Here is a 21010-nt window from a genome sequence, read left to right on the forward strand (position 1 = left end):
TAAAACCCTCTTTACGGATTTGGAAAATGATCTTCCGTTGGGGAGATATGACTCTTACAAAATGAAATAAAAACCTATGTCACTCAAATAAGGCAGACTGATAGGGGTCTGGTTTTAGATCCAAATGGGGTATCAAATGACCATAGAAATCGCTGAAAATTTACAGGAATAAACTAGACTTCATAACAAAGATACCACTTTTTACGGATTTGAAATCCGATCTCTGGTTATGGAGATATGGCCCTGACAAGTTGGTCTTGATTTGGATAGCGATTTGTATCACAAATCGCTGTAGTGTTTAGCGATTTGTAGTGTTTCTCGCTAAACACTACAGCGATTTGTGATACAAATCGCTATCCGAATCAGGACCAACTTGTCAGGGTCATATCTCCCTAACCAGAGATTGGATTTCAAATCCGTAAAAAATGGTGTCTTTGTTATGAAGTCTAGTTTATTCCTGTAAATTTTCAGCGATTTCTATGGTCATTTGATACCCCCATTTGGATATAAAACCAGACCCCTATCAGTCTGCCTTATTTGAGTGACATAGGGTTTTATTTCATTTTGTAAGAGTCATATCTCCCCAACGGAAGATCATTTTTCAAATCCGTAAAAAGGGTTTTCTTCCTCTATGTGTCTAGTTTATATCTGAAAAGTTTTATAACTTTTTATGCTCATTTGATATTTCGAACCTGTTAAAAACCGAGACATGCTATAAAATGTTATAAAACTTAAAAAGTTTGAAACTTCCTTTATGTGTCTCAATTTTTAACAGGTTTGAAATATCAAATGAGCATAAAAAGTTATAAAACTTTCCAGATATAAACTAGACACATAGAGGAAGAAAACCCTTTTTACGGATTTGGAAAGTGATCTTCCATTAGGGAGATATGACTCTTACAAAATGAAATAAAAACCTATGTCACTCAAATAAGACAGACTGATAGAGGTCTGGTTTTAGATTCAAATAGGGTATCAAATGCCATATAAATCGCTGAAAATTTACAGGAATAAACTAGACTTTATAACAAAGATACCACTTTTTACGGATTTGAAATCCGATCTCTGGTTAGGGAGATATGACCCTGACAAGTTGGTCCTGATTCGGATAGCGATTTGTATCACAAATCGCTGTAGTGTTTAGCGAGAAACACTACAAATCGCTATAGCGAGGTCCAACAACACTATAAATCGTTGTGGGTCTCGTTAGAGACCCGAAAACACTATAAATCATAGTTAAAAGACCAAAAAACACTACAAATCGTTGTGGGGCTCGTTGGAGACCCCAAAGCACTATAAATCATAGTTAAAAGATCGAACAACACTATAAATCATTGTGAGGCTCGTTGGAGACCCAAAAATACTATAAATCATAGTAGAGACTCATTAGAGACTCAAAAAAATCATAACAATAATTTGCTGAAGAATATTGCCAATCAAATAACGATTTGTTGAAGAAGTGCTACAACAGTCATGATATGGGGGCCAAAATCAGAACATTTATAAAATCTGGATACAAGGTTCTGGTATTTAATCAAAATAAAATAGTAATTGACCATGAAAAACTCTGAAAATTTACAGGGATGAACTAGACACATAAACGAAGAGAACCCGTTTTATAGAATTGAAAAATGATCTTCCATTAGGAAAATAAAATTCAAACAAAATAGATCAAAATCTGAGCCGTGAAAATGACACAGGGTGACAGGGTTATGGTTTTTGACCCGAAACTGGTACGAAAACACCATAAAAATCGCTGAAATTTGGTATGAACAAACTAGATTCAATTCAGAAAACAACCCTTTTTACGGATCGGAAAGATCATCTCTAGTTATGGAGAAATCACTTCCGCAAGTTGGTCCTGATTCTGCTAAAATCCTGACGGTGCAAAATAACAGGTTTTGAATCTCGATTTTTAAAGTGGGTCAAACAAACTCAGGATGATCTGATTTTTGGTGGAGAGCATGAAGACATATGCATAAAGTTTCAGTAAAAAATTCAAGTTAAAATGAGCTCTGGTTACATACAAATCGATAGATCTAAAATGCACAAGAATTCAAAGTATAATCTAGAAAGCAACTGAACATGATGAAAGCAAACTGCATATGCGTGGATGTTCAAAAATGAGATATAATGCCTTAAAATATGAATGGATAAAAACTTTGAATCGGACTCCACAACTCTTCAAGTTGAATGATGCTACCCACGCTGGGAGGAGCCCCCAACCCCCCCTCCTGTAAGGGCAAAAACTCTAAATCAGGTTCCACAACTCATCAAGTTGAACGATGCTACAGTTAGTGTGCAAGTCAGTCGGTGTTTGATGGAGAAATGTTGGATCGTTTGTTGGATGTGCACAGAAGTAGAGAGAGAAGGGAGAGAGAGTGAGATAAGGTTTTACCCCTCTCTTGTAAGGGTAAAAACTTTGAATCAGGATCTACAACTCATTTAGTTGAATGATGATACTCACGCTGGGAGGAGCCCCCAAACCCTCCTCATGTAAGGGTAAAAACTCTGAATCAGGCTTCACAAGAGTCAATGTATAGGTCAGTCGGTGCTTGATGGAGCAATGTATGATCTTCTAATGGATGTGCACAGAAGCAGAAATAGAAGGGAGAGAGAGAGTGAGAGGGTTGATGTTCATGGCCTCCTCCAGGGGAGATTTCTTTCTCGGATAATCCTGCAGTGCAGAGACTGGGTCTTAAATAATCATCTTCGGGGAACTTAAGTCTTTACAACCACTCCTTTTCAAGAACCGTCATTTTTTTTTGCACCAATGGAGGAGAGGGTACTTAAGTCTTTGCAATCTTATCAAACTCCAACGCTAATTAATGCTGACAAACATGGGGATACGAGACGCACATGCTTACATACGTGGTGCTCTTTGGGACCCCCGATCATGAGATGTAGCTAACTGCCCTGTTCGGGGGGGGAGGGGGGGGAACATATAACCTGCTTTGCACTAGATCAGGTAAAATCTAGGATGGGGAATGGAGTGTAGGGAGGGAAGTGATTCAGCAGTCGGGTGTGTGGGGAGGGGTGACGATAGAGTCAGGGAGAGCAGATGCAGCAAGCAGCGTAGCTCGAATGCTGGAGGGCAGAGGTCAGCGAAACAACTTTCCTCGCGATCTTGTGGATACACTGTACAGTTTTGAACAGATACAAGTTAGGTTTTTTTACAGTAGAACTAGTTTTTTGAGCAAGATGTTAGCTAAGTTTGCAAAAGGGGGCCTGTCTTGCTCATGGAAGGACCGGCCCCTGATTGGCACCCTCTCATTCAGGGGTGATTTTGTATACAGAACCTCACTAAATTCCTTAATACACTGGTAGGGGTCTGCCTAACCCCAGCTTGATTATAAAAAAAAAAAAAATTCTTTATGCAATTTTACCAAGTAGTTTATTTCATTGAAACTGGTTTATATGCGAACTAATAACAAAATGAAAAAAAAAGTGGTACTTTGATTGAGCTATCGAGTTTGAAAACCAAGTTTTGATGGCCATCAGCAGCCACTTGCAACTTTATCAGAAGTTTTATCCTTAAAATATGCTTTTGAATTTGTATGTGGCATAATAGCATCATTGATGAAACAATGATCTTTTCTAGTTTATTAGCTACTTGTGCAACAAAATGCTTTCATACAAGGATAGGTTTTTATTTGATAGCTTGCTTTAATGTACAGAACAAAAGAATGAACAATAACTTTGGAGCTCATGGCGATTACCATACATGTCATTTTCTGTTTGAGCTAAACACAAGCCCATCATTGGTTGACAAATTTAAAAAGGAACTCGAATTAATTAGATATTCAGGAAAGAAGCTGACATTATGGTTATTACGATTAATCCTTTTTTTTCAGTGTTATTATAAAAGACAACCATATCTTAAAAACAGTTAGTTCATCAATATTTAATAGAACAAAATGGTTAAAATTGGTCCTTAAGCAAAGCAAATATCAGATTTCATTAAAAAAAGATAAGATCAGTTTTTTTAGTTCCAAAAAAGAAAGCAACTTTATATCTTAAGAAGGTATCTCAAATGAATCAAGAGAAAACTGGGCAGTCTTTTGCGAGTAGCTGACCACTTGATTATAAAGTGGTGGAAAATTCTTTTGGACGCTATTTAGTTCATATGAGAGGCTTGTAAAAACCTTGGAAGCTTGTTTTAGGAAAGGGAAACTAAACACTTATTTCATGCTTCCATACATTATAAGTTCATTTTCTAAAAATGAAAATTTTGTTTTTCTCAATTATTAAAATGTACTTTAATGTAAAAAGAATTGCATTTTTTATCATATTTTCTTATCAAGCCTACATATTTACCATTTTGTTGAGTGTTTCCTATTCTTTGGCAAGTTCCTCATCAACTGAAAAAAAAAAACTTCACGCTTCACACATTCTGTTATGCGAACTACAATCAAAACTAAGTAAACCACAAGATAAAGAGAAAAAAAAGAACAAGTGAAGAAACGAGATTAAAGTGGTTTGGCACTTAGGCCTATGTCCATCGGCCAAATTCACTAGCAAATGCAAGAAAATATAAAAACTAAATAACCTTAATCCCTAGTATACCTGAAAGTCTCGTACCTAACTCTCAAAATAAGACAGTTATATATATATATATATATATATATATATATATATATATATATATATATATATATATATATATATATATATATATATATATATATATGAAGGACATAAAACCCTAGGCAGCTAACAACACGATCCGTCTGTTACCACCACAAACCCCATTGAAAATTCTTAGTCAGTAAAATATTTTGGGACGATCAACATATTCTTAAACTTCACTTGTCACCTCATGCTTTTGCGCGTTGCCTGTTTCACACACTTCTTACTGTACTATGGCTCAGAAGATTGTAATTTTTTTATTCAAATCACTTCAATGGTTTTGCTGATTTCTTAACTGCCTCATAAACCCAGGTACACAAACGTGGTTAAAAACTCATCGTGTAAACAAATTCAAATATCCGTCAAATTCATATATTTATCGGATTGGGTATCAAGAAATCAAAACCTGATTGTAATCCGATATAGTTTTGGCTTACCTGGATATCGGATAAAATCCGATTCATTATCTTAACTGAACCACAATATTTTGTCTCGACCTTTTTCAAATTCTACAAAATCAGCAAATCACTGGTGTTTGGGTGCATCCACTTACCAAGATAAATGGGATAAGTTGGGAAATCACATTGTCATCTACACTAGAAGATCCCACCTGATCCCATTCATCTGGATAAGTGGTTGCATCCAAACACCGATTATGAATATTATCCAAGCATACCCAGAACTTGGAAATTTCAATATTTTTCCTTGTTGATCGGCAGTCCGGCAGGGCTTCTATTTCCCTCTCTTCCCGTCACTCAGGACTCTCTCTCTCTCTCTCTCTCTCTCTCTCTCTCTCTCTCTCTCTCTCCGACGGCTATGAGTATGAACAGAAGAAAGAGGGGGAGAGTTGAAGGTGCACACCCTGAGAATGATGGATCAAAAAAAGCAAGGAGACCCCAGAAAGGGCCAGGAAGAGAAGTGGTGGGAAGAGGTGAAGACGATAAGAAGGCTCACCAATCCACCACCACCAACAAGCAGAGGTCCGTTGTAATTGTTAGCGACCTCCCCACGGACTGCACCGTTCTGGAGCTGAAATCCCGGTTCGAGATGTTCGGGAGCGTCTCGAGGGTTAGGATCGATCAGAATTTGGGTTGTGGGTATATCACTTTCCGTGTGCGGGATTCTGCGGAGTCGGCCATCTCGACCTCCGGAAACCCGCTCTACCCCATCTCCATAAGGAACAAACAAGTGGGTACCCTTTAGTTTGCCTTCTTTCTCTTGTTTTTGTTGCAAAAGATACCATAAAGATGCCATCTTTCTTTTCTCGTTTGTGGCTCGAAGTTGTCTGCTTCTTGTTAATTTTGCTGCCTCTGCGTTGATCGATAGATCCTTATCATTTCTTGTGTACTAGAAAACGCGCTTTCCATTAAATTACTTCAACATGAAATACTATCATTTTTTGCAAAAGTTTGGTAAATGTTGGCTGTTGATTTTTTTTAGATGAGATTAGCATGACACTCTAACCAACTCAGAAAATAGGCTGGCTGTCACTAAAGTATCAGGAACCCTTGCTTTCACAGTTCATATTCATATTGGAAACCATAATCAAATAAGCTGTTGATTTTTTATATTTCTTTCACAACCTATCTAAACATCAAAATTTCCTAATTTAGTACATGCTCTCCACTAAATAAATTAAGGGGTGCTTGTATGATGTTGAAAACTTGGTTACAACCTAGGTTTTTGGTGTTCTCTACAATAACCAGGCAAAACCTGGCTTTTTACATTGTTGTTTGAGTGATAAGACCAAGGTTTAAAAACCTGGGTTTTGAAAAACTTAGAGGGCATTCATAGATTCATGAATTCGTTGATTGAGGTTTGGCCCATGCTATAACCAACCTTAGTGCAAAAAGGAGATCCCAATTTGAGATTCCCAAAAGCTCCTCAGATCCTAAATCTGTGGCCCAATTGTGTTCAGGCCAGAGGTTCAAGTTTTGAGTTCCTTGAATCTCAAAATTGAGGGATCTCAGGAATCAATAGTTTTGAGATTGAAGTCTCTCAAACAAAACCTTAGGGTTTTGGAAAACCTCAAAGTTCACGATGGCTGTCAAGCAAAAGTGTAGAGATGCATCCATGTGAGACATCCTAACAGATTGAGAGATTTGAACCTTGTTCTTACATGACCCAATTAATTTGCTAGCTATTTTGTGCTTGCTTCAAGTCATGATGACTAATCGGTTCTTGTGGTAAACAGCTTCCACTGCTTATGCTTGATATAATTTGAAAAGCGAAGTAACAAAGTCTCACTGTTTCTGGCTACCCACAGGCTTAAAAACAGCTGAGTGGCGCTGTTTTACATGGATGGTATCTTCCCTGCTGTTTTTCGGCTGGCAGATGTCAGAAAACAACAATAAAATTTTCTTTCTTGGTCATTTCAGGCTACCCAACCAGTTGAAAGCCAGTTGAGAGGTATCATCCAACATGGATGATACCATCCTGAATGTGTTTCAGTCAGTGGATGGCTGAAAAACATCCAGAAGCTTCCTGTTTTTGGCGATGGCCACCCAATGGTTCATTTTTTTGGCCACCCAATGGCCAGAAAATAGCCAGGAGGTACCATCCCATATGGATAATAGCTTACCCATTTTCAATTGTTGTATGGTTGGAGAACAACTGAAATAAGAAAACCCATAAAGCCAAATTTTATATGGATTTTGACATCAAACACCTAGCATTGGAAACCTATTAGGAAGAAAAGGCCAAAATGCTGTAATGTATCTCGGGTGAGTATTCTGTTGCTTATGGCTAGGTAGAGAGACCAAGCTGCGTCATAAAATTGTTGAAACCCTTAAGGTGATGTCTTCAAGATTGGTTTTTGATTCCTACATGAATCGTATCCCATGCATCTTCCAGGCCACACATTAGAATCTTTAGTCTGATACTAAATGTTGTTATATGTTCAGTATGACCTAACAGTTTTAGGATTGGGCCCAATTTTTACAACATTTTTGCTACAATTAGAATCTCCTCTATTGCCCCAGGTCTTGTTTCATAAAAGGTGTGCTCTGGAAGCATGAGATTATAGGGTGTCACACTTATCAAAACTGAGCAGTGTGTTGCCATGATTGAAGGGTCCTTGCTCAGTACTTAGAAAATCAAGGGTGGGGAGTCCATGTCAAGTGCAAAGCAAACTGGGAAACAGATTAGGATGCATTTGGAATGTGGTCCCCAAATATCGGACGCATTTGGGAATAACATCTCCCAAGCTATGTCACAGGGATTCAGTCAGCAGGGTGCCGCACCCGGTGCGGTCAAACCGACACTGGGTGCGGCCAACACACCCAGGGTCATAACAGTCCAAATCTGGACTCTAAAAAAAATCATGATGAAATGGGGGCTGGGCGGGGATTAGGGCAAAAAAATTTACCCCCCGACGCCTCCCGTTCTCCTCTGAGTCGTCTCCAACCCAGCCCATCTCCTCCGGCTACTCCGGCATGGTGACCGCAAGTATGTCTCTCTCAATCTCTCTCTCTCCCCCCGTCTCTCTCGCTCTTCTCGGCTAAACCCCCGCCCCGCCTCTCTCTCTATCTATCTCTCTTCTTCTTCTTCTTCTTCCTGAGGCATGCCAGAAGGGGGTGACTGAGGCCACTCCCCCGTCGCCCTCTTTTCTTCCTCTCTGCCTTTGCCGAAGAAAGGTCCATTTTGCATGCTGGAAAAATATTTGGAAGAAAAAACAGAGTAGGATAAAACTTTTATGGAAAAAAAAGACACTCCCTGCATTCGACATTTTTTTCTGGACAAATGGGCCAAAATTGACTAAAAAGCTCAACTTAAATATTTTTCTCACGTTTACTAGAAACATTGAAAATAAGATGCGAGAGAATCGTTTACGGTGGTTTGGACATATTCGGCGAAGGCCTAATGATGCTCCAGTTAGAAGGTTGGAGAAATGGGAAAATATATTAGTTAAAAGAGGTCGAGGTAGGCCTAGGAAGACTTGGATGGAGATGATAGGAAAGGATATGAATGCTTTGAACCTCACCGAGGACATGGCATTGGATAGAAATGATTGGAGGAAAAGGATTCATGTGGAAGACCCAAAATGAATTTCTTTTTTTGGTTCATATCGCTGACCCCAATTGTTTTGGGATGAAGGCGTAGTTGTTGTTGTTGTTGTTACTAGAAACATGGAGAAATGCATGGGTCCCACTGTCTTGGAAAAACACTAACCTAGTCCCTTCGTCCTGCATTGGACAGATCCACTAATCAGTGAAATTATGTTCATGTGGGCTATTGCTTCTCCAAGAAAAAGAAAAAGTTCAAGTGGGCTATCGTTAGCTCCATGTCCTAATGTTAAGCAAAAGACGACAATTTGGAGTTTTGCACTAGTTCTAATTTACAACTCATGATTAAGTATAATGTAGCTAGTGATTATTCTCTTCAAAAATAAATCTGCAACTTTCACACATGATCAAGTGTTGGGAAAAATGGCAGGTTAGATAGTATAATAACCTATAGGGTTTAACATAATCCAGATTTTACAAGGCATTTGTTAAGGAATGTAATATTAGTGTATTACTAATAGGGCACGTCCGCCCCTCTCCCATTTCCTCTGCTTTACTTGTTTGATTGTTTCCATAATTATTTAGGTTGATTTAATTGTGGTGTTAGTTTTTATGATGAAAAATAGAATTGTAGATTGTTATTTTGATTTATTGCATGCATGATGAATTGATGATATTATGATAATTATTTTTTATTTCATTAGTGTTACTGTTAATTGTTAAAAATTATATATATATACCCTCCCACACCCCCGCACCCAAGTTTTTTTAAAGTGCACCCGCACCGGCACCTATGTGACATAGCTCCCAAGCATGCCAAAAAGGTGTGCTTCCTATGTGAATTCTGCATAGGAAGTGGGAAGGATGATAAGCCTGCTTCCCATTCTTTTGCAATTGTGGCGTGCACATTGTGCTCCCAGGCTAGAATGACACTTTTGATAACCATGGATTGGCCGTTGTAGAACAAATGATATATGTAGATCTATCTGCATGCTCATGTCTTCAGGTTTCAGGTAACCTAACATGAACCTATGAAGCAAGATCTTCTTTATATTGATTCGAGAATAATTCACAATCTGCCATTATGTCCTGATCATTCGTTGTGAATCAATTAGTATATGTTAACGAAATTGATCACTTTTCTGTCATGTGTTCTCATAGTTTAACTGGTTAAGGTCCTTTTCAGCGTTAACCTAGTTCCAACAGGAGAATGTGACTGCCAAACTAAGAGGGCTTTCTCACGACAAGAGATACATCTGTCAAAATTCTTTTCCTAATACTTCTTAGCTGCATATAGTATCATTAATGGTTATTCCTTCCTCAGTTTCAATTGATCCCATGTTACTGCTGATAAGATAATAGGTATGAATGACAGAATTTGAATCCATGACATTTTGTACCCAAAACAAACCTGCTATCAAACTGTGCTATATCACTTTCAATTGTTGAGCAGTGTTGTAGAGAATCCCTGTCTTCTTTTCTATACTGTTATTTCTTCTATCTATATAGATTTCCCTTGGCATTTTTGCTTTTGGTCTCATGATAATTCAGATAAAAATCCTATTTCCTTTCTCTCTGAAACCTTGGTGTAGATCCAAGCTACACTCGCATCCTAGGGATCTAAGAAAAAACAAAAACCTTTTATTTCATTACGATAATAAAAGAAATCAAATAAGCATTCCATGATAAGAATGGGGTAAGGATAACTATCCACTGTGTGTAGGGACAAAACCATTTTGTTTTTTATATGAATGTCAGGGAACCTGTTGATGGGTACTTCTGCACCATGTGGGCTTTTATTTTAATATATATATATATATATACACCAAAATACCCAATAGGGGTATTTTGGTCTTTTCACTAACAAACAACAACTACGCCTTCATCCCAAAACAATTGGGGTCAGCGATATGAACCAAAAAAGAAATTCATTTTGGGTCTTCCACATGAATCCTTTTCCTCCAATCATTTCTATCCAACGCCATGTCCTCGGTGAGGTTCAAAGCATTCATATCCTTTCCTATCATCTCCATCCAAGTCTTCCTAGGCCTACCCCGACCTCTTTTAACTAATATATTTTTCCATTTCTCCAACCTTCTAACTGGAGCATCATTAGGCCTTCGCCGAATATGTCCAAACCACCGTAAACGATTCTCTCGCATCTTATTTTCAATGGGTGCAACACCTACCTTCTTACGTATCTCTTCGTTCCGAATCTTATCTTTTATTGTATTTCCACACATCCATCTAAGCATCCGCATCTCAGCTACACTCATTTTTTGGTCTTTTCACTATACTTTTTATTTTTATGTATTTTTATTTTTTCTTTTTATTTTGTATTTTTTACTCTTTTTTTATTTTTTTATTTTTACCTTTTGGGATCCATTGGGGGCCCCACCTAAATAGGTGTTGGGGTCTCCAACGGTCATATTAATGACCGTTGGGGCTCCCCAAAGTCTATTAGGGGAGCCCCAATGGCCCCCCTTTTTGAGCCCATTCATTTTGTATAAATAGGGGTCTTCCCCCCTCTCTTTTTAAAGAAGTATCCTCCCTTTTTTCTCTTGAATAATATTCTTTTGCCTTTTGGCTTTCACCCCATTAAGTGCTTGTGTTATTTGGTTCATTGTTGAGCCCTTTTGTATTTTCGCATCTTTCATTACATGGTATCAGAACCATTTGGGTTATTTGTAGTCGTGGAAGTATTTCTCTAAGATCATTCTCATCTCTACCTCTCTTTGTCATCATGGAGCACGATACAAGAGTTGAACTTTCCTTCAAGCTCAACGGATTGAATTATTTGACGTGGGCATCAACTATGGAGAATCACCTTCGTGGAAAAAAACTATGGGGCTTCGTGATAGGGACCGCTCTTGAACCAACGTTGAAGCTCACCAAGATTGAAGGTGGCGTCGAAAAGGCTCTTGATGGTGAAGATCACATTAAGGCAATCAATGAACATCAATCTAAGGTAGAAGATTGGGAGAGTAACCACCCCAAAATTTTGGTGTGGTTCATGAACAATGTTGACATAAAAATTTGTACCAACATTACCAAGTTTAGAAGAGCCAATGAAACTTGGTTCTTTCTTAAGGGTATGTATACCCAAAAATATTTAGCTAAACAATTTTTTTGTCAAGAAAAATTCGATCTACTAAACAAGGGGACATGAGTGTCTGAGATTACTTTAGTGCTTTATCTCCCCTTTGGGATGAGCTTGCTTTTCTTGAGCCCAAGTGGGTGGCTCCGGAAGATGTTGAGTTAATAAGAGAACAAGTTGAGAAAGAACATTTATTTCAATTTCTCAACGGTCTTAGATCGGAATTTGAACAAGGGCATCCCTTCTTTATAGAAGCAAGGCCTTACCTATTGAAGATGCCCTTGCCGAAGTATGCCAAGAGGAAACTCGTGTTGGCATGACTCATAAAAGTGATGAAATTTTGGTTGTTACTAGGCCGGGATCCAATGTTAAGCCTTATAGGCCTCTCCATTTTGCCAAAAATAATTGCTTTAGAAAGAGTGTCATTTGCCACTATTGTAATGAACCGGGTCACATCAAACCGGTTTTTCCTGAGCTCAAAGGAAAAGTAGTTGCGGTTGATGAAAATGTCCAAAATAAAGAAGAAGTAAACAATAATAGAGGAGACATTATAGACACCCTAAATCAAATTTCGAAGGCACTTCAATATCTTCCCAAGTGTTCTTCTATTTCGGGTGCCGCTATCGCAACCTCACTGTCTCCTCCAAGTATGCGGATTTTGGACTCCGATGCTTCTTTTCACATGACATCTCATAAACACATCATTTCCAATGTCTATTCCATTCCCATAACATCTTATGTTTCAACGGTCGATGAAACTTCTTTGAAAATTGAAAACATTGGAACACTTGATTTAAAACATTCTTAAAAAATTTTCGTTCCAAAAGTAAGGGTGGTTTCAAAAATCAATTTAAACTTATTTTCTGTTTCTCAAATTACCGATCAAGGATGTCAAGTCTCTTTCTCACCTAAAGATTGCACTGTGCAGGATCTTCAGTATGGGAAGCTAATTGGGCAAGGCTATAGGAGGGGCGATCTGTATTTCATGGATTTTTTGTCACTACCATCCAAGTTATTTTGTAATTTTGTAAATTTCAAAAGTATAGATGTTTGACACAAGAGACTTGGCCATCCGAATTTTTAAAGAAGTATCTCTTCTCTTTTTTGGGAAACCCTTGTAATGAAAAAGTTATGTCTTGTAAAGATTGTATCTTTGGTAAATTGAAAGCGACTCATTTTCCTCAAAGAAGCTTTGTTTCTACTCGACCGTTTGAATTAGTTCATTCTGATGTTTGGGGTCCTTCTCCTATCATATCTAAGGGAGGTTTCTTGTATTATGTAATCTTTGTTGATGATTTCACTAGATACACATGGATTTTCTTTCTAAGTAGAAAATCCGACGTGTTTTCCATCTTTAAAGATTTTCATGCAATGATCAAAAAACAATTTCTAAGTAATTTGTTTATTCTAAGATCGGATTCCGGAGGAGAGTATATGTCCAATGAATTTCAAACTTATTTGCGACAAAATAAAATTTGTCACCAAAGATCTTGTCCTAACACACCGCAACAAAATGGTCTTGCGGAAAGAAAACATAGGCACATTATGGAAACAACTAGAACCCTACTAATTTCTAAAAATATTCCAAAGTCTTTTTGGGCCGAAGCCGCTTTAACTTCAACATACCGTATTAATAGAATTCCTTCGTCGTCGTTAAAAAATGTTTCTCCTTTCGGAAAACTTTATAATATGTCTCCAGATTTCAAAAGGCTAAGAATTTTTTGTTGTAATGTTACGTACTTACCCAAAAAAATGATAAGCTTTTCTCGAAGGCCATTGAATGTGTTTTCTTAGGATACAGTGAAAAACAAAAAAGATATCGATGCTTTGATTTATCAAATAATAAACTTTATATCTCCAAAGACGTTACTTTCCTTGAAGAAGATGGTTTTGCAAATCTTGAGCCAAAAAAAAACAATGACTATTTTGTCTTATTCGATTTACTACCCCGACAAGATGAATCAAACTCAATTGAAAATATTGAACCTCTCAATGAAGTTGAAAATCAAAATGATCAAGTTTTTGACAATGAGAGAAATGAATTTCATGAAAGTATAGGTGAACATATGACAAACAATACTCAAGTTTACACTAGGAGAAGTGAAAACACTCATCCATGTGCTTTTGATAAATATATTTAAAATATGTCTTTGGAAGAACTATCTCAAAAAAGGTCAAATCATATTTCTAAAGCACAAAATAGGTTTGTGTCTTATGAATCTTTTTCACCACATTTTAGAACTTGTCTATTAGCCATTCACTTATTTTATGAACCATCTCATTATAATGATGCTAAACAATATGCACATTGGAACGAAGTCATGAAAAATGAAATTAATGCTCTTAAGAGAGCTCAAACTTTGGAAATTGTGAATCCTCCTCAAAGAAAGAAACCCATAGAGTGTAGATGAGTTTTTATAGTAAAAACGAAAGTGATGGATCTTTAGAAAGATATAAGGCTAGATTGGTGGCTAAAGGATATGCACAAGAGTATGAGGTAGATTATGATGAAACATTTGTCCCGGTTGCTCGAATGACAAGTGTCTGAGCTCTTATTGGAATTGCTTCTATCAAAAAATGGCATATTTATCAACTTGATGTTAAAAATGTTTTTTTAAATGGAGATCTTAGTGAAGAGGTTTATATGGATCATTCTCCTGGTATGAGTTTAAATGAAAAAGTTTTGAAACTAAAGAAAGCTTTGTATGGTCTTAAACAAGCTCCCACGGCTTGGTATGATAAGTTTAGTAATGTATTAATTAACTTGGGTTTTGTTTCATGTTATACTGACACTGCTCTCTTTATGAAGAAAACAAATAATTCTATTGTAATTCTGCTACTTTATGTTGACGATAACAAAGAGGAGGGAGTAAATGTCATTAAATCTATGTTAAAAAAAACTTTTGATATGTTTGACCTGGGTTTTTTGACATATTTTTTAGGCATTGAGGTGGCTTATTCACAACGATGATATATTCTATCTCAAATGAAGCTGACAGCAGGCATTTGTGCTAAATCAAGAATTTCAGATGATAAGAAAGTAGAAACTTCTGAAGTTATGAATGCCAAATTAAGACTTGAAGATGGTATTCTACTTGATGAACCTACTCCTTACAAACAACTAATTGGATCACTTACTTACTTGTCTATCATCAAACCAGATATTACTCATATCATTCATTCAAGAAGCCAGTTTCAACATGCCCCTACAACAATTCATATGGTAGTTGTCAAGAGAATTATGCGATATATCAAGAATACTATCTCAAAAGGATTTTTCTTATCATCTTCGTCTTCTTTTAATTGGATTGCTTATACTGATGCAGATTGGGGAGGTAATCTCAATGATCAAATCTCAAGTATTGAATTTTGTATTTTTTTAGGGGATTCGCTTATTTCTTGGAGGTGCAAGAAGTAACAAAAAGTATCCTTGTTGTCAACAGAAGCTGAATATAGTGCCATGACCACTACAACCATGGAGATCGTATAGCTTAGAAGTCTTCTTTGCGATATGGGGGTCGTCATCTCAACTCCTTCAAAGATGTGTTGTGACAATAAAAGTGCGATCTACATTGCAAGCAATCATACATTTCACGAGCGCACCAAGCATATTGAAATGGATTGCCACTATGTTAGAGATGAATATCTAAGAGGGACGATTTCTTTGCCTTATGTCACATCAGAATATCAGTTGGCCGACTTCTTCACCAAAGCGCTTTCAACTCTTCTTTTTTTGTTTCTCCTTGACAAACTTCAGAAGGGTGTTAATATCTATGTCACATGGGTGCGGGTGCGGGTGCGGGTGCGGGTGCGGGTGCGGGTGCAGGTGCGACACGGGTGCGGTGCAATTTCAAAAATTTTGGACACGGGGACTCGGCTATATATATATTAAAATATATATATATATATATATATATATATATATATATATATATATATATATAAGACTCGGTCAAAGTTGTGCCCATTAGGGGACAGGTGATGAGTTGTGAAGGCATTCTGTACACTTTCTTCATACAGGAATAATTCACTTTTGGGCACTTTCTTCATACACTGTAATAATTTACTTTCTTCATACAGGAAAAAACCACAAAAACTTGAGTTGTGCCCATTCTGTACTTAAAACTTGAAAGTGTACAGGTTTTTTAGTTGTGATGGGTTTTTTTCCTTACAGCTGTAGCCCAGAAAATTTTAAAAAAAAAAATTTCAAAATTTTTTTTTCCAAAAAATGGACCAAAATGACCCTGGGTGCGTTGACCGCACCCAGGGTCGGGTTGACCGAGTCCGAGCCGCACCCGTGTCGGTACGTGTCGACGCGGGTGCGGCGACCTTGGAGCCGAGTCCGTGTGACATAGGTTATATATATATATATATATATATATATATATATATATATATATATATATATATATATATATATATATATACCAAAGGGGTATTTTGGTCTTTTCACTATACTTTTTAGTTTTATGTATTTTTATTTTTATTTTTTTGTATTTTTTACTTTTTTTTATTTTTATTTTTACCTTTTGGGATCCATTGGGGGGCCCACCTAAATGACTGTTGGGGTCCCCAACGTCTATTAGGGGCGCCCCAATGGCTCCCCTTGTTTAGCCCATTCATTTTGTATAAATAGGGGTCTTCCCCCTTCTCTTTTGTAATGAGTTTCCTCCCTTTTTTCTCTTGAATAATATTCTTTTGCCTTTTGGCTTTCACCCCATTAAGTGCTTGTGTTATTTGGTTCATTGTTGAGCCCTTTTGTATTTCTGCATCTCTCATTACATTTTAGACGTGTAATGGGCATTCACATTGGTATTCCTCTAATGTGAGTATCAATTTGTTTAAGTTGGTTATCCACCAATTTAGATGTAAAATTTTGAACTGTTTGTAATCACAAATGACCTCATATGTGTCCCTGTGGCACAAAATAAAAGCAAGATTGATAAACTACTCTTAACATCCAGTATGTACGGCTAGATAACTGCAAAAATGGTTCAAAACACCCAATGCATGATGAACATGAGCATGACAGGATGGAGTCTTGACGTTCACATGCCACCACTATTTTGTTTGATATGCATGGTTGGACAGCCAGCGTTGAATTGCATTTTATTTTGTGAACCAATTTCGGCATTCTTTAACCCACTGAAGTGGTTGATTTGTTATACATTGCCTGGAACCAGGCATTATATGTGAACATTTCTTTATATCATTCAAATATGTGAACACTTCTTTATAAAAGTTGTCTGCATGCATCATCAGTGAAATTTTTAGATTTCCTGCTTTTTATGTTCTCGTCTTTAAGCAAGGATATCTAATGCAGGTGCAAGTTTCTTGGGCAAGTGATCCTCTTCCTCAGTGGAAGGTGGGAGTTGCTTTGTCCTTGAATAAAAATGCATCAACATCCAAGTTGTTGCGAGCAGAAGTACCACTCAGCAGACATGGTAAAACCACTAAAAGGCTTGGAGATAATAACCTCACCTCTCAAAAAGAACCAAATTCCCTTTACAAAGGACGAGAAATTGTTGCCTATGATGATCTTATCTGATGTACTGCCTATTGTTTTCTTCGTATCTTTTGTCCTCCTGAGTGCATTTATGCAATGATCACATGACTAAATTCATGGAATTAATTGGTTTCAAGGACTTGTAAGGTGACACCACAGCTGTTTCGTTTGTATTATAGTTTTATTTTATAAAAGCATCTCTTGCAGGAATTAGTGTTCACTGTATTTGACTGCAACAGTAGCAGTGAAATTTATTGATTTATTCATGGAATAATAATACTTGAAAAACAAATATTGTGCAACTTGCAGATTTGCACAGTTTTTCTTTCAGCAATACTGCACAATGATGATTCTTCATCTTCATCTTCATCCTGAATCTGAACAATTGCAAAAGCCCAATTGTGCTTCTGCAGCATAAAATTTACTGTGTTGATGACTGAAATTTAGTTCTTGATCAGTTTTTATTCTGAACTCTTCATGATGTAAGGGAGTCTGAAAAACTATTCTCAAACCCTGCTGGTTTGCATGCTTATATTAGCTTCCTGTCACAAATATAACTTGGGTTTAGTGGGGATGCTGCCATAAGGCACGTATATAATTCACCCTCATTAGTTGCCACTTGTTAGTCCAGCCCACACTTGAAATCCCATAAAACTACTCTTTGTGCTTATGCCTGCTGGTAGGGGGATGCACAACGAGCCGAGCTAGCTCAGGCTCAACCCATTTAAGCTCGGCTCGAGCTCGTTCAAAAAATAAATGAACCGAGCTTGAACAAAGATTTAGGCTCGGTACACATAAACGGGTCGAGCTTGAACAAATTGTCCAGCTCGGTTAGGCTCGATAAACCTGATTAAGCTCGGTTCATATGGCTTTATAAAGAAATTAGATTTTATATATATATATATATATATATATATATATTATTTTTCTTTATATGAACACAAAAAGAGGTGGTACCTACCATCTCACCATCACCACCACCATCACCCTCTCTCTCATTTTTTCACATTTTCCCACTATTTTTCTCGTGCTACACAAACAAGCAAAACACTTTTTTTTAACTTCTTGTATGAAAAAACTCTCATAGGAAAAACTTTCTTTTCCTATGAGAGTTTTTCTCTCTTCCAAACGTTCCCTAAAGAAAGCGAATCCGCTTGTCTGCTTGCTCGCTCTGGTGTTTTGGGGTATGCCCCTAAAGAAAGTGATTCGGCTCGTCTGCTTTCTCCCTCTGGTGTTTTGAAAGATGAAAGCGAACAAGAAGCAGTGAGTCTGAAAATCCCTGAAGATGACACCTTCCTAAGTTTTTACCTAGACGGCCAACGCAAATGCAAACACAGACAACTCCTGCCCACTGTGGAGTGCGATCGTTTTGTGAATCTTCTATTGACTTTGCTGCCGGAGAAAGTAAGGAAAAAAGCTGAATTGTTTGTGCAGTGGTCCTCTAAATGCAGTCGTGAAGTTCCAAACATATAAGTCAGTGGGCGGCTGCCTTTCTACTCCCATCCGTGATTTTGGGCTTTCTCTGATTGCTGATATTGGGAGCTTCCAGTTGACGACTGAGCAGCAGCTCCATCTTGTGCTGTCGTATGCGTCTTCCGCCTTCGGTAACTACTTCACTTTTCCTTGCCATGTTCCGGAGAAGGTCGTGTCCAAAATCATATCATCGTTGTGTGGAGTATACGGATACGAGCTTACCACCAAGAAGGTCACTCCGGTACTCGTCGTTGTTCCAGAGGGGATGGGCCCTCAGTGTGAGCCTGGGAGGAGCCGAACTGAACCAAGCCACAAGCTGCTTGGTTGATTACCAGCCCTAACTTGAAGTGCCCCAGTCCACTGGAAAGTGCACCCAGCTTCAACTTTGCAGTAAGCGATGCTCATCGTGTCGAGCTGTGGTCATCCTATATCAGGTGACAAACTTTGGTTGCCCCTAGCCAGGAAGTTAGAGTCTTTGTGGGCCTGTCAGAACTGTACTTTAGTTGCCAAAGTCGTCCAAGTCTGACCATTAATATGCTATTTGTAGGGATGGCAGTAGACTGGGGTGGACACAGGGGACAAGGTCTTCATCCCCGCCCTGTCTCAAAATTCTGCCCTCCAACTCCGCACAGGTTTTGATTTTAACCTTCATCCCCATTTCATGTTCTCCATCCTCGGTCCAAATGGGGTGAGGCGGGGCGAGGCCCGGTTTTCCCCAGGTCCACTGTCATCCCTAAAAGAAGTCGAACCATCAAAAGTTATTTTAATTATTTTATTAACGAGGATCAAGAACGGGGTAGGAGAACGTATAAGTCCATCCTCGCTTCCATCCCCGCACGAGTTTTGGTTTTAACCTCCATCCCCGTTTCATGTCCTCCATTCTCAGTCCAAACGGGGTGAGGCGGCCTCGTTTTCCCCCGGTCCACTGCCATCCCTATCACTCACCATCTTTGTGATTGCACACTTTTAGCGTATGTGATTGCACACTTTTAGCGTATGGCCGAAGGGGGATCAGGTGCAATGTGATTGCACACTTTTAACGTGCTGCTGCATCTTATCACTCACCAATCACCATCTTTGAGGTACAGCCTGTCAACTGTGGGGCCTAATAGCATCAATCACATTGCACCTGCACCTTATCTCAATTGGGGTATGGCCTCACTCACCCATGTGGTCAGCAGGGTCGTGTCAAGATGAAGGCCTAGGATCGTATCCTGCTGGCTCATGGGAGCGGCCATTGCTATAGCATGGTTGGGAAGGCTGGGTGGTCGTATCCTCAATCCAGAGTTTTATCTCGCAATAAGGCGGGCTCATTAGGTGACCCGGTTGCCGGTGAGGGTTTTCCTTGGTCATAAAAAAAATGGTCAATTTTTTTTTTTTAAATTTGAAAAAAGAAAAAGAAAAATGGATGATTCAACTCTGTGAATCAAGGCTGAATCGGTCTATTCACAGTTATTCTGACAACATTGGTGCTTCAGATGCCGTTCATTGCATGGATGAATGACATCAGAGGGACCCTTCACAGACCCTGACACGATCCGCTCTCTACTCAATATGCACCCAATGAACACAGAAAATGCAGCTTTTGTGGATTAGTTAGGAGACAGCTATTACATTAGTCCTCCTTTCTAAGGTTAAACTCAACCATTGACCATACATTCAACGAACTAACTCATCCGAACCAACCTAGCTCAAAGCTCAGTCATGGTCTAGATCCTACTTGTTTGAGGTCCATTTAAATCTCGGTAGCATATTGTCTCCCCATGTCATATTACAACGGTCAGTCTTGTTTTCTTTTGAGATAGATATTACAACGGTCACTCAAACCATAGTCAGGGCCATGCATGGAATGGCAAAAATTTGCTGAAGAATCAAGACATGATTAAAGAGCCTTCAAAAGACAAAAAGGAGAGGGTTATTTACCAAAACATACTTGGTTATTTTTAGTATTTGATATTCATACATACAAATTTATAATTCAAAAGTATGCATATTTTATCTTTAGTTATCAAAATGCATACTGTTGGTAATCTTTCTTTAACCATGGTTAATAATTAACAAATTTCAAACTATACCAATTTTAACCTCATTAAATGTGTTTCTCTTTGCACATTTTATATCATGGTATAGCATCGAATTCATTAACCATTAACCAAGGTTAAAAAAGAGGACAAGTATCTTTTCTCTTGTTTCGAGAAAAAAAGGCTAATTACCATGGGAATGCATTTGGATGGCTGAAGATAAAATTAGGTAAGCTTTTGAATTATAAGATTTTTGAGGTATGAATATGTAGTAAAAAAA

General features: G+C 38.0%; 1 protein-coding gene across 1 annotated transcript; it reads left to right on the top strand.

Annotated features, from left to right (window-relative positions):
• The first annotated feature begins 5278 nt into the window (after positions 1 to 5278).
• On the top strand, positions 5279 to 17528 carry LOC149829102 (homeobox leucine zipper protein). Its single transcript, XM_090017283.1, has 2 exons — positions 5279 to 5817; positions 17054 to 17528. Exons 1-2 carry the CDS (start codon positions 5446 to 5448, stop codon positions 17276 to 17278), a joined length of 597 nt encoding a protein of 198 aa, XP_089873409.1. The 5' UTR covers positions 5279 to 5445; the 3' UTR covers positions 17279 to 17528.
• Positions 17529 to 21010: the final 3482 nt, after the last annotated feature.

Source organism: Nuphar pumila, chromosome 9 (assembly GCF_984573655.1).
Source record: "Nuphar pumila chromosome 9, dmNupPumi1.hap1.1, whole genome shotgun sequence".
In the NCBI taxonomy this organism is placed as follows: domain Eukaryota; kingdom Viridiplantae; phylum Streptophyta; class Magnoliopsida; order Nymphaeales; family Nymphaeaceae; genus Nuphar; species Nuphar pumila.

Excerpts from the sequence above, each read along its gene's own strand:
- LOC149829102 (XM_090017283.1), top strand. The coding sequence starts at position 5,446 with ATGAGTATGAACAGAAGAAAGAGGGGGAGAGTTGAAGGTGCACACCCT. Across the intron at positions 5,818-17,053 it reads TCTCCATAAGGAACAAACAA|GTGCAAGTTTCTTGGGCAAG; the intron begins GTGGGTACCCTT and ends TATCTAATGCAG.